Raw genomic sequence first — 18,321 nt, forward strand, 5'->3', positions numbered from 1 at the left:
TTGCAAGCTGGAGGAAAGATTGAAATCCAAGATGGAGTGCCAGTAGTTGTCATGCAAGCTGTCAGAACTGCCGCCAAAGGCTGCATGATGAAGAGTTATCATAATCTGCTGCAATGAGAGTGGCTAGTCACCACATACACTGTGGTTGACTGCTTTAATTCTGAGCCCTTCGAAATGACCCCACACACATTGGAGCTGGTACCCTCTACAGTGTCCAGCAGACATCAGATGCACCAAGAAAAGGAAATGGACAGCCTTCAATCTCCTATTGGCTGGCAAACACAAATAGAGTGCAGACTCTTATTGTAGAGTAAAGTTTCTGGGCTGCTAAATCTCTTTGCTCTTGCTCCTGTGCAATTTTATTTGGTGAAATATCCCAAAGCAGATCTCTCTAACTTAGTTTGTAAATTATATGGGCTGCCAATTTCTACCCACCTGCCTGCTCAGTTCTCACCTGGAGATAAAAAAAATCAATGTTGTAATCTGATATTTTCTTAGGATATCGGGTGCCCATCTACACATTTTTATCTGGTGAAGTAAATGGTTAAGAGTTTTGAGGCCAAAATGTTCTTAATCTATTCTCAAACTGATTAATAATGTCCATCCTTCCACTGCAGCAAGTTCACATCTTCACCAATACAAGACCATCTTCACCAAACAGAGAATTCTCGGCATGTTTTATTTTTAATGCAAAAAAACCTGGAAAACCCATCTCATAAAATGTTTAATTCTCATTCTACCTAGATGTACAAAAGATAGGATATTCAGGATCAAATCTTGTCCTTTCTTCATGTCATGTGGACCTACTCCAAGCACCTTGCAATCGAGGTGTATGTTCCCGATCATCCGTTTACTATACAGCGGTGACTGATTTTGCACATGATGGTGACAGCGTGACTGAAATTACATCATGGCCCATTGCCACTGACAACTTCTTATGGAACAGTTACATCCCAGAACCAGTTCAGGTTGTAAAATATTTGTTTGCTAATGGTATATTAAGAATGTGAACTATGTAAGGATGAATTTCTACAGGAGAGGGAATTTGATTGGTCTCTAGTTACATTGTGAAGTGCTAACTGCTCTGGTGAATCCCTGCAGAAATTCACCTCCATGTATGTATTAAGACATATGCTTTGTTCTTTTGTAATTATATTTATAATTCTATTCATTTATCTTGTTGAGCCACTAAAGGACTAATGCTCTTCATATCAAAGGGTATGCAAGCAAATGTTGTTAGAGGGCCGACTGAGATTTAAAATATAAATTAGAAAAAGATTACTTTCATTAATAAAAACTGAGAATCATTCTTCCAAAATATACTGAAGCTAATATGGGGATAATATGAAAGTTGACTCTTCAGTAAATTGGTACATACAATCACAGTGGTTTAGAAATGCCAGGCAGAATAAGTGCACTACCATTTTGTTTTATCATAAGATCAATTCTGTACTCTTATATAAATGCTCATGATTGTCAGTTGTCAGTGAGGCAACCAGATTGAATATAGTCATGAGTTTTATTTACAAAAGGGATGTCAACACCATGGGCAACTAGACTAGGTGGGATTGAGGTTCACAAGGAAGAGGTATTAGAAATCCTGCAGACTGTGAAAATAGATAAGTCCCCTGGGCCGGATGGGATTTATCCTAGGATCCTCTGGGAAGCTAGGGTGGAGATTGCTGAGCCTTTGGCATGGATCTTTAAATCATCATTGTCTACAGGAATAGTGCCAGAAGACTGGAGGATAGCAAATGTGGTTCCCCTGTTCAAGAAGGGGAGTAGAGACAATCCAGGTAATTATAGACCAGTGACCCTTACTTCAGATGTTGGTAAAGTGTTGGAAAAGGTTATAAGAGATAGGATTTATAATCATCTAGAAAAGAATAAAGTAATTGGCTTGCTGAAAGAAGACAGAGGGTGGTGGTTGATGGGAAATGTTCATCCTGGAGTCCAGTTACCAGTGGTGTACTGCAAGGGTCGGTGTTGGGTCCACTGCTGTTTGTCATTTTTATGAACGACCTGGATGAGGGCGTAGAAGGGTGGGTTAGTAAATTTGCAGACAACATGAAGAGGAAGAATGTTATAGGTTACAGAGAGACATAGATAAGCTGCAGAGCTGGGCTGAGATGTGGCAAATGGATAAAAATAATGACTGCAGTAGTAAGGGTATGGAATGCTTTGCCTGCAATGGTAGTAGATTCACCAACTTTAAATACATTTAAGTCATCATTGGACAAGCATATGGACATACATGGAATAGTGTAGGTTAGATGGGCTTCAGATTGGTATGACAGGTCGGCGCAACATCGAGGGCCAAAGGGCCTGCACTGAACTGTGATGTTCTATGTTCTATGTTAAACCTCAAAAATAGGAGAAGAGGTGAAGTTCAAAAAAATAGTTTTGTCTGCATTAGTGTCACATTGTTATGCAGAAAATACAGTCAGGAGTGTTTTCTTGAAAAATTTGCTGTTGTCTCTTAGGATAATTTCAGACCTTTTCAATGATTTTTCAAAGAAAGATGTAGCACTTTTCACTGGTCAGAATGAAACCAGGCCAAGCAGGAAATAACTCTTCCACTGAGCTGAAGTTGATTTAAGTGTTGATTTCAAACTTTGAAGTTTATACATTATTAAGATATTTATTCAATGCCATACATCGAAATATTAGTGTTTCAAATTATAAAATGTTACATTATTGGACTGGACTGCCTGAGTACATTCTGCAAAGCTAAATGTGTTAAGGCAGCACTTCCTTACTTAATTGTCTAATTTGTTTGTTGGGAAGCACAGAATGAGTTTGTGCAGGGGCATTTTAATTGGCCTGGTTTCTCCTGGTGAGGCTGACAAAATTTTACACAGAAATTTTCCCAATAAGAAGTGAAAGTAATTGGCATTTCCGATGTTGGCAATGAATTAAGCCAACTAAATATGGTGAGATCAACACTCTGGTTTTTAAAGGCAAAAGTAATCATAAAGTTGTTTTCTGTTAAGTATAGTATGAATTACAAAGGATCAAGTTTGAAAAATCTCTCGATGCATAACCTGGGTGTTCAGATGCTGCCTTTTGTTTTGTAGAAAATGCTTACAATATGGGTGGATATATGTAACCTGGGCATTTACTTAAAAATCTACCACCATGCAGTAGTCAATAAATTAAATTATTCACAACAATCAAAAATCCCTTGTAATCTTTAGTTTTTAATCTTACAATTTTTTTCAAACAGTACCAAAAAACATTATTGTACACATCTATACAGAATACTGGTATGGTGTCTGTTAAATCTTAACTTATGAATCAGAAATGCAATTAAGCAAATCTGTATTCCCAATAAACTGTATTTGCTTGATGTTATTAGCAATCAATGTATTGAATATCCCAAATGAAATTGTAACACAGATGTTAACTAAATTATTTTGGCAAATAAATTTGTTAAAGTAGTCAATAAGCAGGTTACGTAGGAGCAGGTTGATATGCTCATTGTTACTGCTGCATGGTGGAAATTTGAACAAGGCTTTAATACTACTTTTACACAACAAAGTATTTTTTAAAATAAATTACAGTCTGGTGGGCATTGTGAATATAATCAGTTTTTAACATGTGAACAGGTAATAGAAGATGTCGACATAAAAATGCTATGCCTTCAGATCACTGCCACTCTAATATCTTTTTAAAAACTGAATTCTGGAAATTAATTGTGCACTGTATATTCAATGAAAATAATGAATATCCAGTGGTGATTGTAAGGTAATAATCTTAGTGAGAAAATCAGCTGACTTTCTTGACCAGAATATTATAAATCAAGCAGTTTGCAATGATTACCTAGCCCTGAAATGAGATTACACAGCTTTCGAATTACATGCATGTATCAGTTATTTTTATGAATCATGATTTGCAGTTTGAGGAGATTCTTTTACCTTGCTAGCAGGCATATGAGTGAGCACTAATGGTGTGTGGACTCTATGATAGATGCATGTTCACATTGACACAGAAGAAATTGTAACTAACATAATTATTTACAAATATTGCCAGAGCTGCTTTCCAGAATGTACAATTCAGCAAGTCAGTTCTACAGATGCTGACTGATCCAAGTGTTGGCAGCACTTTCTATTATTATTTATTGCAGATTTATAACATTGGCCCAATATAGTGTTCAGCCCAAAAATAATTTTAGAAGATCTATCTGTGATATTTTTAACACCTCAGTATAATTTAACTTCCAGTCTTGCCATCAGGCTTGCAGTAGATGATGATGTGCAGGTTTACCAATGCAAAATAAACCTGCTCAAAATACCAGAACTCCCTTCCCAATAGCACTGTTGGTGTACTGACATCACAAGGGTGAGGCTGTTTGATAAGGTGGCTCACTTCCCTTAGGGCAGTTTGCAATTGACAAAATAAGTGCTAGCTTACCCAACGATGCACACATTCTAGGATATACAAAGCTAAAAATCACACAACACCAGGTTATAGTCCAACAGGTTTAATTGGAAGCACTAGCTTTCGGAGTGCTGCTCCTTCATCAGGTGGTTCCAATTAAACCTGATGGACTATAATCCGGTGTTGTGTGATTTTTAACTTTGTACACCCCAGTCCAACACCGGCATCTCCAAGTCATTCTAGGAAATAGCATTCCTAGAATGCTTTGGGACATTGGTTGAATTTTCACAAGAATCAACAGTTTAGTTTGAAACAAGGAACTCTTTATCTCCTAGCAGACAACTTAGGTGCTCAGCTTTACACTGCTTCAGGGCTAAAGAGGTCAGATAGTTTGGACTGATGTGGGATGAAGGTATAAAGTCTGTTTCCCAAGAATCCACCTTACTTTGTGATATCTCTGTGGACGTTGAGAGAGAAGCAGCCCTGAATGTTGATGTGAAACACTCGTAGTTGATCAGAGATGTAAGGATTGCCACAAATCAGTGTTTAGCAATGCCTGCAATCATGGGAAGTGCTATGGAGATCTATCCCCCCAAACACTAAGTTTTACTCGCATCATCACAGATATGACAAAGATGGTATCAGTGACCTACTTTATGCTTTTGTGTACACCCAGCTGTAAATTCCTGAATGTTTCTCCCAAGTGTCAGAGGAGGATCAAGGTGGAAAGTAATTGACATAATGGTCACTTTCATAGTCACAGTGTTGGCCACAAAGTTCAGCTGAGATGGGTCTTCTAGGAAACCGTAAATATCTGTTAACATTTGATGGAACAACCTCAACATCCAGGAGAACTGCACCTCTGACAGGTCTGGGAAAATGAACCACTGCACTTGCATGCAGCTGGATAACACGTAAGGCAAGCTCTTCTCTCTGCTCGCCACCTGCAGGTTTCTCCACTACAGACTGTAGTTAATGCTGTTGGTGATTTTAATCCCTTTGTAAGATCCAAACTGAGATCCATTTTGATCAGGTTCTCAAGATGTCTGAAATGCAGAATCTAACCTTTCACTATAAGTGCCATCTTTCCTAGTAGCAAGTTTAGAAAAGTAATTAGGAGAGCTGAGTGTGAAATGCTAATTTACTTCAATTTTGCATGCATTCTTATTTCTGTTTTCTATAGGGTGCTGAATTAAATCTACTTCTATGAACTCATCTGTATTTGTATATTGTTTTGTGATGTCTTCATGTCAAATTTAGTGTGCAAGAGCTCTATCTTGGGATGTTTTACTATTGTGGATGCTACACACAAGTGGTTGTTTGTTATAATGGAGAGTTTTATATGAAGCTCAGAAAATCTGCCAATGTACCACTATATGTGACAAAGGAATGAATTATCCCAGAGACATGAACAGAAGTCACAGACCTAATTCGGCTCCTGATTCAGTAACATCTTGATTTTAAAATTTGCACCCTTTTTTTCAAATCCCTAATCTTCATCCCTCCCTATTTTTGTAGTCCTCTCCAATCCCACAGCCGCAAAGATATCTCTGCTTATCTAACAGGTTCTTGCACATTTCTGGTTCATATTGTACCATTCCTGATGAGGAGCTAATACCCGACTCTCCTCTTTGGGTGCTGCCTGATCAGCTGTGCTTTTCCAGCACCACACTCTTTGACTTGTACCATTGTTGTTGAACTTTTTGTCAGTTGCTTAGTATCTAAGCTCCAGAATTCCCCCTTTACACCTTTCTACCTCACTTTCCTCCTTTAAAAACACTCCTTTAAAAACTTCCTCTCTGATCAAACCTTTAATCATTGACCCTAATGTCTCCTTATGAGGACCAGTGTCCTACTTAGTTTCAGTAATGCTCCTGTGAAGTGCTTTGCGAGATTAATGCTAAAGGTGCTATATAAGTATAAAACGTTGATGATGTTGTCAACTGTAGTTTAGTTGATATTGTTGTCACATTCCTAAGTATGATGGTTGTGGGTTCAAGTCAAATCCCCTAAGACATGAGGATAAAAACAGTTTAGATTAACATTCCATTGAAGTACCAAGTATATGCTACAGTGTTGGAGGTGATGACTTTTCAGATGAAATGTTGAACAGAATCCTACTCTCCTCTCCTGGACTCAAGGAGTCCCATTGGATTATTCTGAAGAATACAGTACAGTGACATGGCCAATACTTAATGCTCGATTAACTCCAATAAAATGAAACTGATTTCTTGGTCAGTAGCATATTTCTCCTTCCCCTGGAATTACGTTTTGCGTGGATTTAAAAGTAAGGGAAAGTGGCTAATGGAAGCAAATAGATGAGAGGTCCTGGAAGCTGAGTATATCCATCTGTTTTGAACATTGTGTGCTCAGGAGGCAGGTCACCAAGTGAGGATGAGTAGCTGAGAGAGAGAGCATGATCTGCAACTGCAAAGATTTGGATAGCAATGCACCCTTCCAGAGAGAGAATCTGGCAGAGAGGTATGGGAGAGTGGGAGAAGAGTCTGAAAGACATCAGAAGCTCCCACCTGCACACACATGAAGAAATCCAGTAGTGCAGTTCCACAGACAGCAGTACATTCAAGGGTCAATCTGTTAATTCATCCATGACTATAAGGCTCATTCAACAGCACCTTCCAAGCCTAAAGCCTCCTCCACCATCTGAAAGGATAAAGGCAGCACTACCTGCAAGTTCTCCTCCAAGCCACATACCATCCTGATTTGGAGATGAATCATCACTGCTTTGTAACTGTCATAAAATCAAACTTTGGAACTCCCCTCTGAAAAACCTGTATCTACACAACTACTTTGGCTCCAACCTTGTCCCAGTTCTTTGAAAGCAATTAGGGGAGGATTACAAATTCTGGCCTTGGCAATGCTGCCCACGTCCCATGAATGTGTCAAAGATATTGCACTAACCTAGGTAGTGTTAGAGTGTACAAGTGTAGCCATCAAAGCATACACATGGCCATCATCAATAGAAAATGACTGTTTTTCCAGTGCACTTCTGGCTCTGAGAGCAATCATTACTTGGGTACCATGAGCTGTTCTGTCTAACTGCATGCCTTCAAGTTTTGGATTCTTGGTGGCAAAGGGTATGGTCTCTGTTGTGTGAGAAATCCAATGACAGATTTAAAGATGAGATGAAAAGCTTGGATAGAGCAACCTGAGCAGGCTATAAATTACACGAAGATATAATTCAGTTGCCTGGATCAATCTGTTGTCCCCCTCAATTTGCCTCAGTAAGTGTTTTGTCGATGGTGGTATCTGCTGTGCTTTAAAAAAGCTTGATATTGCAAACGGGGAAGGCATTGAGCAATGATTGAGTTAGTTGTGAGAGCTCCTCGATGTGTGAAGAATGTGGGAGAAGCTGATGATGAGCCAATGCAGCAGACAAGGAGCAATCTCATGGGGCTTGGGAGGCTCGCTCAAGTGACCCATACTACCTCCCAAAAGTTCGCTATCTTGTTGTAGGTAACTTTCCTTTATTTAAAAGTTGCTGGTCATGTGTCCAGCATAAGCAATAAAAGCAGAAGGAGGCTGTTTGTCATTGAATAAATTCATGGCTGAATTTGTTTGTGTTCTTAACTCCATTTTGCTGTCTCCCCTCTTAATCTGTGAATTCCTCGTCGGGCGAACTCTGTCCACTCTGTCTCAAAAGTCTGCCTGGAATATTTTCAGTGATCTAACTGCCTCTGTTTGCTGTGGATGAGAAATTCAAAGATTGATGACCTACTGAAAGAAGACATTTCATTTTCATATTAACTAAGGGCTCTTTTAATTTAAACTCTGCCTGCTAATTCTAGATAACCCTCAAAGAGAAACATCATCTCAGCATCTATTCTGTCGAGACAGATTGGGATCTTATGTTTCAAGATCACCCCTCATTTTTCTAAATGAAACAAGCTGTTCATTCTTTCCTCAAATGACATCAGGAATTCCTGATGAAGGACTTTTTTCCCAAAGCGTTGATTCTCCTGCTCATGGGATGCTGCCTGACCTGCTGTGCTTTTCCAGTACCGCAGTCTTGACTCTAATTTCCAGCATCTGCAGTCCTCATTTTTGCCCATCCCTGGAATCAGTCCACTGAACCTGCCCTGAACTGCTTCCAACTCAAATATATCCCTTGTTAAGGAAGGAGATTGAAACTGTCCACAGTACTGCAGGTGCAGTCTCACCAATGACCAATGACTTACCTGCTATTTTGCTCCATCTGCTTGCATTAAAAATATGGGCAATTCAGCAATCAGATGTGTGATTATTCGTCCCAACCAGCACTTGAGGTGAGCCAAGTACTACTGAAGTCACAAGGAGCTGTCAGTAATGGGAGAGAGAGGCAGTGAGCACTAGAAGGTTGAACAGGTCCCTAGCAAAACTGGAATAAATGGGTATCGGGCAAACTCTCCGGTGGTTGGAGTCATGCGTAACATAGGAAGATGGTTGTGGTTGTTGGAGGTCCATCATCTCAGCTCCAGGAGTTTCTAAGGGTGGTGTCCTCGACTGTAGTTTAGTTGATATTGTTGTCACATTCCTAAGTATGATGGTTGTGGGTTCAAGTCAAACCATCTTCAACTAATTTATCAATGACCTTCCCTCCATCATAAGGTCAGAAGTGGAGAGGTTCACTGCGCAATGTTCAGCACCAATGGCAACTCCACAGATACTGAAGCAGTCCATGTTCGAATGCAACAATATCTGGACAATATCCAGGCTTGGGCTGACAAGTGACAAGTAACATCTGTGCCACACAAATGCCAGGCTATGACCATCACCAATAAGAGACAATTTAACCATGGCCCCTTGGCATTCAATGGTGTTACCATCACTGAATCCCCCACTATCAACATCCTGAGGGTTATCATTGACCAGAAACTCAACGTGGCTCGCAATATAAACACAGTGGCTACAAAAGCAGGTCAGAGGTTAGGAATATTGTAGCAAGTAACTCGCCACCTGACTCCCCAAAACCTGTCCATCATCTATAAGGCACAAGTCAGGTTTGTGATGGAATATTCTCCAGTTGCCTGGATGAGGGCAGACCCAACAATACTCCCAGAAACTTGACACCATCCAGGACATAGCAGCCTGCTTGATTGGCTCTACATCCATAAGCATTCACTCCTTCACCACCGGTGCTCAGTAGCAGCAGTGTGTACTATATACAATAGCACTGCAGAAATTCACCAAAGATCCTCAGACAACACCTTCCAAACACACGACCTCTTCCATCTTGAAGGACAAGGGCAGCAGACACATGGGAACACCACCACCTTCAATTTCCCCTCCAAGTCACTCATCATCCTGTCTTGGAAATACATCACGTTCACTGTTACTGGGTCAAAATCCTGGAATTCCTTCCCTAATGGCATTTTGTGTCAACCCACAGCAGGTGGACTGCAGCGATCCAAGAAGGCAGCTCATCCCTGCCTTCTCAAGGGCAACCAAGGATTGGCAATAAATGCTGACCACCCAGTGCTGCTCACATCCTGCAAAATGAATTTTAAAATTACAAGCAGTAATTCCTTAACAATGTGTCAGTCATGAAGCCCAAGTGTAGCTAGTTGGTTTTCTTAATGGTCTTTCCCGTTCTCCATTGTGATGCTTCTCCTGCATTGCTTGCTGCTATGGGCGATACGCTGCAGACCTTACTGCCCTGTCTGTTTACGTGACCTTACTGACCAAGCCTCTCTAATGTGAATTGCAAGCCCCTCAGTAAAGTGTCGACTACATATATTGGTAATATGAGCAAGGATATTTATGCACTTGCAGCACAGCAGTCAGTGTCTCTGGATGAACCCACAGATAGTGACCTCCTCTGCGATCCTCATTTCATCTTGCTTGGTCAGTCAGTCCTTCTTCACCTGTCCCTGTTAAAGAGAACTGTCCGCTTTGCCTGGGGAATCTGCAGAGAAACTACATCCAGTTATCTGTGAACCACCCGCATTGTTAATCTTAAGAACTCTCTACCCCAAAGGTTTTTATATACTCTAATGTATCTTTTTAAGGCTGACATGATGGGTTTCTTGGCTCTCAGGGAATCGAGAGTTTGGAAGAGCATTGGAGTTGAATCCCAATATCAGCCATGATCATATTAAATAGCGGTGCAGACTTGACGAACTGTATAGTCTACTCCAGCTCCTATATCCTGTCATTGCTGGCACATGTCACCGAATACCATAGTCATTTATAATTAATTGCAACAATTGAAGGACAGCTTGTCGTTGAACCCCTCCTGGGTATCCTGCCCTGGCCTCATCACCCTTGCACACATTTCTGGCAATTGATTGAGCAATTGACACGAGATTAGATTAGATTAGATTAGATTAGATTAGATTAGATTACTTAGTGTGGAAACAGGCTCTTCGGCCCAACAAGTTCACACCGACCTGCCGAAGCGCAACCCACCCAGACCCATTCCCCTACATTTACCCCTTCACCTAACACTATGGGCAATTTAGCATGGCCAATCCGCCTAACCTGCACATTTTTGGATTATGGGAGGAAACCGGAGCACCCGGAGGAAACCCACGCAGTCACGGGGAGAATGTCAATCGCCTGAGGTGGGAATTGAACCGGGGTCTCTGGTGCTGTGAGGCCGCAGTGCTAGCCACCGTGCCGCCCATGATTGTTTACTATCAGTGAATCATCTTGTGAGGAGAAGCAATGGCAACTGTTCCAAGTCTCAGCAGTGGGACCCTAGACTATCCGGAAAATCCATTTCAGGACAAAGCCCTTTCATCAAAAGAAAGCAGTAATGTTGGGTATAAGGCTAAGGAGAGAAAGTGAGGACTGCAGGTGCTGGAGATCGGAGCTGAAAATGTGTTGCTGGAAAAGCACAGCAGGTCAGGCAGCATCCAAGGAAGGATCCAAGAAGGGCTCATGCCCGAAACGTCGATTCTCCTGTTCCTTGGATGCTGCCTGACCTGCTGTGCTTTTCCAGCAACACATTTTCAGCTATAAGGCTAAGGCTATGCTGCACTGCAATATGCTACTTTATAAGTGCCTGTTTCAATCTTGATGTATTTTTAGATATTGTCAAAAAAGTAAATGGCCAAGCATTTCCACTTTGAATATATTTGTTGACTTTTCTTACGAATATTTGTTTGCATAAGTTTGTTTATGACCCATTTGTGCACAAACTCATTGGCGTATAGTTGAAAGTGAAATCTGGCATACATCAAGAGTTGTTTTTTATAAATTGTATTAAAACATTCCTCCTTATATTCAAAAGGCATCATTTGAGGGAGTTTACTTATAAAACAGAAAATGATGTTGATCTCAAAAATGTGTAAGCAAATTTGTTTAAATATAACAATTTTTAAAATCTGAACAAAACTATTTATTTGCGACATCCGCCTAAAAGAGTCACATTCTTGATAATTTTTAAATTAAATATTATGTTTAAATATTTTATTATATATTTTATTAAGTCAAACACTAGATCTTTCATTGTTACTCCTTAGAATTTAATTTTTGGTATATTCTCAACATGAAGAATCTCCTTGAAGGTTCTGAGTAGCTTCAATTAGTGTAAATTCACCAGAGTGGTTAGTTTGATCTGAGGCTAACTTCATATGCAACATTCCTCCATTAAATTAAGGCCAAAGATCATGGGGACCTGTACTGGAGGTTCCTTGATCTTTTGTACTAGCTTGGCCAAATTTGAACAAATTATGTCTAAAATAGGTTTGTCCAAACTTCCAGTCATCTTATTTTGTTTTACAAATTTCCTGTGTAAATGTTTGTATACATCAATTTGATGCACCCAGCAATTAACTGAAACCACAGGGAGTAGATGTGGGAAATTTTGTTCTCTTGTTGTATGTGGCCTTTAATCCGTGTTACTATTTAATACAGCTGCTCGCTGGGTGAGCAAGATTGAACCATTAGTGGTTCTTTTCTACGAAATGATGCAGATGGTTAATTTTTTTTTTCTTCCTTGAAATTTAGATAATTGTGAAAGATGTTCCCACTGCCTATTGTTACTCATTTACAGATCCGCATCTGATCACATTTGATGGCAGGTAATTTGCAATTACATTTAATTTGTTTTCTTGTCTATTCTTAACTAGTCTTGCTCAATCTTCAAGTTGACTGAGAGCACATATCTTATCATTTCAGAGATTGGGTGGTTACCCTGTGGTCTTGTGCAAATGATACTCAATAGGAGAGCAGAAGGGGTACACGTACTGGGTAATTTTTAACTCCTCAACTGATAAATCTTACTCAGATGGGAGATTGAGTAGTTAACATGTGACACATGAAACTAGCCAGCCTTGATCACTCACTCACATTTCCAGTTTTAATGAAGGCAGGATGAAGCACAGGCAATCAGTCCACACTCGGGGACAGGCTAGCTTTTTTTAATAAGGTCGTGTCCGTCTATTTTAATAGCAATTCTGTTTTTTAACCTTGGTCAACTTGAATTCCAAAAGCCTTGGGTAGCTCAACATTAAATGGAGGCAATAGAAGCTGATCCATCAGGTAAATAGCTTTGCAGCATGGTTGTGTGCCTGGAGGAACAGGAAGCTTCCCTCCAGGCTCAACAAAGTTGTCTCTGTATACTCCAGTACGCCCTACTCTGCAATTTGCCTGCAGTGTCCACGCATACTACCAACAATCAGTTTGAACTTCCTCAACCATTCTTGATTCAGTCACTGTTTTCCTCTTTGCCCAGATTGTACATGCAGTTGTTTCTCCCAACCCACATACATTACCTTCTCCCTGATCCCTGAATTAATTTTTCTCTCCCTGTTGCTCCACCACAGTCATCTTTTCTGCCTTGCATGGTTTAAAACTGTCACTCAGATTGGTGTTTGTGTAGGAAAACAAAAATACCATCAGGTGTCGTAGCATAAGTAGGCTATTCGGCTTGTTGTGTTTACTCTGCCATTCACAGTATTATGGTTGATCTGATAATCTGCAACTCCACTTTCCTGGGTTTTCCGATAGCCATTGATTCTATTACTGGTTAAAATATCTATCCATCTCAGGTTTGTCTGTACTTAATGACCCAGTCTCAATAGCCCTCTGTGGTAAAGAATTCACAGATTCAGTACCCTTTAAGAGAGGAGGTTCCTCCTCATCTCTGTCTTAAATAGGTGACCCCATAGGCTTGTCTTATTATGCATTTTGGTCCCAGATTCTCCCACAAGGAGAAACAACATTTATGCATCTATCCTGTTGAGTCCCCCATGAATCTTGCATATTACAATAAAGACACCTCTCATTCTTCTAAACTCCAACAAGTACAGGCCATTCTGCTGTACCTCCCCTAATGAGAAAATGCTTCTAACCTGAGTTAAAATCAGTGAACCTTGTCTGGCTACCTCCAATGCCACTATGACTTTTCTTAGGTCAGGGGCCCAAAACTGCTCACTGTATTCCAGGTGTCATTTGCCTGATATTTAGTTTCATTTTTCATACTTCCAGGTTTTGAAATAAAGGCTCACATTTCTCTTACTTTCCTTATCATCTGTTGAACTTGTATGCGAGCTTTTGGTGATTTATACACAAAGACCCACTCTACCTCACCCCACCAAAAAAAACCTTCTCTGCTATAGCTTTCTGCAATCGTTCTCCATTTAACTAATATTCAGTTCCTTCATTCCACTGGCCCAAGTGCATTACTGTATATTTTCCCACATTGTATTCGATGTATCAAGCTTTTGCCCACTCACTTAACCTGTCTATATCTCTCTGTCTGCTCTTCGTGTTATCGTCAATACTTCCTTCTTTAACTCTTTGAGTTATCCACAAACCTACTATAGTTCATTCACATCCCTCAGCTGGATGTCAAATTATGCTATTGGTGACATGAATGGGGGCTACCGACTTGAGCATTTACAACATTTTGTGGGGGGACGGGGTAGGATAAAATATGCATGAGGATGGGGAAGCCCATATTTTCTGGTTGCTTATCAATAACCCCTACTCCTGCACCCTCTTTTTGGCACAGTGATAGTATCTCTACCCCTGTTCTAGGAGGTCTGAGTTTAAGTCGTACCTGCTCCAGAGGTAACATCGCTGGACAGGTTGATTAGAAAAATGGGTATAGCTCTTATAATAGATGATGGTTATTAGAACAGATAATACTGGCCTCTAATTTTACTTCTATTTTGATTTTCCACCTCACTCTTTCCTCCAAATAAATAAAGGCCTACTCCATGCCATTCTCCATTAAACAACAAAGAAGCCAACCAAAAAAAAAGAACACTTTAGTACCATAACATTTAGTGATAGTAAAGGCAAAATGTGCAAATTACTTTAAGTATGTGAGTCATCACTAAAATATGATGTTTTACCCCTATTTGACTGCTCATTCGTCATACTGAACTTCTACTAGCTGCGACAGTCATAGAGATGTACAGCGCAGGAACAGACCCTTCAGTCCAACTCGACAGTGCCAACCAGATATCCTAAATTTAATTTAGTCCCATTTGCCAGCATGTGGTCCATATCCTGCTAAACCCTTCCTATTCATATACTCATCCAGATGCCTTTTAAATTGTACCAGCTCATTCCATACACACACCACACTCTGCGTGAAAAACTTTCCCCTTCAATCCCTTTTTAAATCTTTCCCCTCGTACTCTTGCAATTTTCAAATATTGTAACAGATTTTGTGGAGCCACTGAAATTGTTTATCTCTTCAACGAAAACAAATTAATAAATAATTCTAGCAGTAATGGAGTACTGATGTTGTGCTGTGTTGGGTGTGCTATCTATGAATGCAAAATTAAACTCTGCTGACTTTGCAGGTTGCAATAAATGATCCCATTGCACTATTTGAAGAAAATCATTGCCATTTTTTGATGTCATAAAAAAATTATAAACCATTAACATTTCAAGATTTTATTGTAAACTTTTTCAAGTTCTATAAAGCATTTTTAAATGAATATTTTAATTGTGACAAGTTCTCTGACTGTGAAACCATACTGCAAGAGAGTATGCGTTGTAAAATGTGACCTTTGATTAAATTAATTTTGTAACAGTACTAAATATACTATACAATATGCATACAACTTCATTTATGGTATGTTGAATACTGTCAAAATATTCCTATAACTATAAGATATTGCTATGACTATAATTTTCATTTAGTTAATCTTATTTAGTAAAGTTTGCATTATGCCAAATTCTATTGCTGTTGCTTCTAGTCACTGCAGCATAATTTCTTTACAACCGTAGACGTTATGATAATTACAAAACTGGGACCTTTATGCTGTATAAGAGTACTGCTCGAGACTTTGAGGTGCATGTCCGTCAATGGGAATGTGGAAGTTCCTCTTACCCAGCTTCCTGCAACTGTGGATTTGTAGCTAAGGAAGGAGGAGACATTATTTCTTTAGACATGTGTAATGGTCAACTGCATGAAACTAGACCACATTTATCTGTGAAAAGTCAAGATATTACTGGTAACAACGTTAAAATCACTAAATCATACCAAGGAAAGAAAATAACAGTAAGTATATTTCCTTATACTTTTTACAGTTGTACTTATGTTAAATTAAGTCACAATCAAGAAAAGTTCTAAAGAAGGGTCACTGGGCCCGAAACATTAATTTTTGCTTTTTCTCTGCAGAAACTGCCAGACCTGAGTTTTTCCAGCAATTTCTGTTTTTGTTTCTGATTTCCACCATCCTCACAGTTCTTTGGATTTAGTCAATAACATGACTGTTGATTATGTCAGTGGACAAATACTTATTACCTGCATGACGACATTTTGTTTTGTGCATATGTTGAATGAATTATTTTAGGCTGCAATAAATTTGGAAGAATGAGCTCTCTAATTCAATGTATAACTTGAATTTCTAAAAATATAAGTTTTCTATTTATTTCTATTCCAAGCTTACTATAAGATAAACATTAGTACATGACATACCAAAACAACCAGTGTAACTTAGCCATACAGCAAGAATACTATTTGTTAATTATATTATTTCACTATAAGTTACTTTGGTTAACACATAGAGAGAGAGTATAAAATGAAAAGAACTACTTCTGAGTGTGTTGGAGCAGAAAGAATCTGGTGTATATATGCGTAAGTTATTAAATGTGACAAGATAGATGGAGATAGATGTGATAGTGGAGGGTTGTTTTACAGACTGGAGGGCTGTGACCTGTGGTGTTTCACAAGGATTGTTACTAGGTCCACTTTTTTGTTTGTCATTTATATAAACAATATGGGTGAGAATGTAGGAGGCATTGTTACTAAGTTTGCAGATGACACCAAAATTGGTGGTCTAGTGGACAATGAAGAAGATTATCTAATATTACAAAGAGATATTGATCAATTAGGTCAGTGGGCTGAGGTGTGGTAGATTAAGTTTAATTTGGATAAATGTGAGGTTTTGTATTTTGGTAATACAAGCAAGGCCAGGATTTATAGAATTAATGGTAGGGTGATGTTGTAGAAAAGAGACACTACGGGTTCAGGTCCACAATTCCTTGAAATTTGCATCACAGGTAGACAGGGTGGTTTGAGATATAATAATAGACTTTAAGGGGTGACTTTATTGAGGTTTATAAAATTATTAGGGGCATAGATAAGGAGAATGACGAGGGTCTTTTCCCTAGGATGGGGAGTTCAAAAGGAGGAGGTATGTTTTTAAGGTGAGAGGAGAAAGATTTAAAAAGGACATGGAGGTAACATTTTGCATGCACACTGGTTCATGTGTCAAGTGAACTACTAGAGAAAATGGTGGGTGCAGGGACAGTTACAATGTTTAAAGGACATTTTGGATAAGTTCCCAAATGGGAAAGGTTTGAAGGGATGTGGCCAAGTGCAGACAGGTAGAACCAACTTAGTTTGGAGACATGGTTTTTGTACACTAGTCGGACCCAAGTGTCTTTTTCCATGCTGTATAACTCTGCCCGTTGACTATGTAATATACAGCATCCAAGACTTTAGTAGGAGTATTGAGTTATAAAACAGAGATTATGCTCGGTATCACCCTTATGAAGTGGTAAGAGGTTTACAAGAATTGTTTCAGGAATAAGAAATCTCAGGTATGAAGATAAGTTGCATATACAAATGAGGAACAATAGTAGTTTACGTAGCTCTTCAAGATTGCTCTGCCATTCAATACAATCATTGCTGATCTGGTTTTGATCTCAACTCTACATTCCTGCATATCCCTGATAATCTTTCATCCCCTTAGTAATTATGAATCTGTCAACCTCTGCATGGTTTTAAATTCTTCCATAAGAGGAAACATCCTTTCAAAATACATCTAGTCAAAATTTATCTGGTCAAATCCCTTCAGAATCTTATAGGTATCAATTAAATCACCCCTGACTCTTTAACTGCAAAACCTAGCTTTTCCTCATAACTTTCCCTGACTTGCTTCCAAAGCATTAACATCCTCCTCTAAGAACGGTGACCAAGTACTGTACATAGTACTCCAGACGCAGTCTCACTAATGCCCTTTTTTCTTAAGCTATCAACTCTCTTCTCGCGGATTCAATTCCGCTCACAATGAATCATAGCATTCTTTTAGTTTTCATGATTTCTTGCTGTACCTGCATACTAACCTTCTGCAATTCATGCACTGGGACACCCAGGTCTCTGTACGTCTCAGCAGAAGTTGGGATTGCTTTCCTTGGAGAGAAGCTAAGATGAGATTTAATTAACACTTTCAATATCATGACTGTTCTCGACAAAGTCAACAGCGATAAATACAATAGTTTAAAATGTTGGCAACATCCAGTCATATATTTCTCCAGTCAGAGTTTTATTTTAGTTCACGTGTACATCAATTGTACTCTTTCCTTGCTTGCTTTATTTATACACACAGTTCACACCCAGTCAATCCTTAATAGATCTCTATCATCTATTTCCAAATTTAGTAGTCTCAGTCATCCCCTTCAGATCATACTGATATTAACAGATAGGATGAAACTATTGACATTCCTAAAAACAGTAAGAATAAGAGGACA

At 39.2% G+C, this 18,321-nt stretch overlaps 1 protein-coding gene across 3 annotated transcripts in view; it reads left to right on the top strand.

The window, feature by feature from the left end:
* vwdel (von Willebrand factor D and EGF domains-like) overlaps positions 1-18,321 on the top strand; it is a 207,413-nt gene that overhangs the window by 111,237 nt on the left and 77,855 nt on the right. For all 3 annotated transcript variants that reach the window (XM_043689848.1, XM_043689850.1, XM_043689849.1), the window contains exons 8-10: positions 745-968; positions 12,331-12,404; positions 15,571-15,844. In XM_043689848.1, coding sequence (XP_043545783.1) covers positions 745-968; positions 12,331-12,404; positions 15,571-15,844 — 572 coding nt within the window. The remainder of the gene's footprint in view (positions 1-744; positions 969-12,330; positions 12,405-15,570; positions 15,845-18,321) is intronic.

The sequence above is a fragment of the Chiloscyllium plagiosum genome, chromosome 5, assembly GCF_004010195.1.
Source record: "Chiloscyllium plagiosum isolate BGI_BamShark_2017 chromosome 5, ASM401019v2, whole genome shotgun sequence".
NCBI lineage: Eukaryota > Metazoa > Chordata > Chondrichthyes > Orectolobiformes > Hemiscylliidae > Chiloscyllium > Chiloscyllium plagiosum.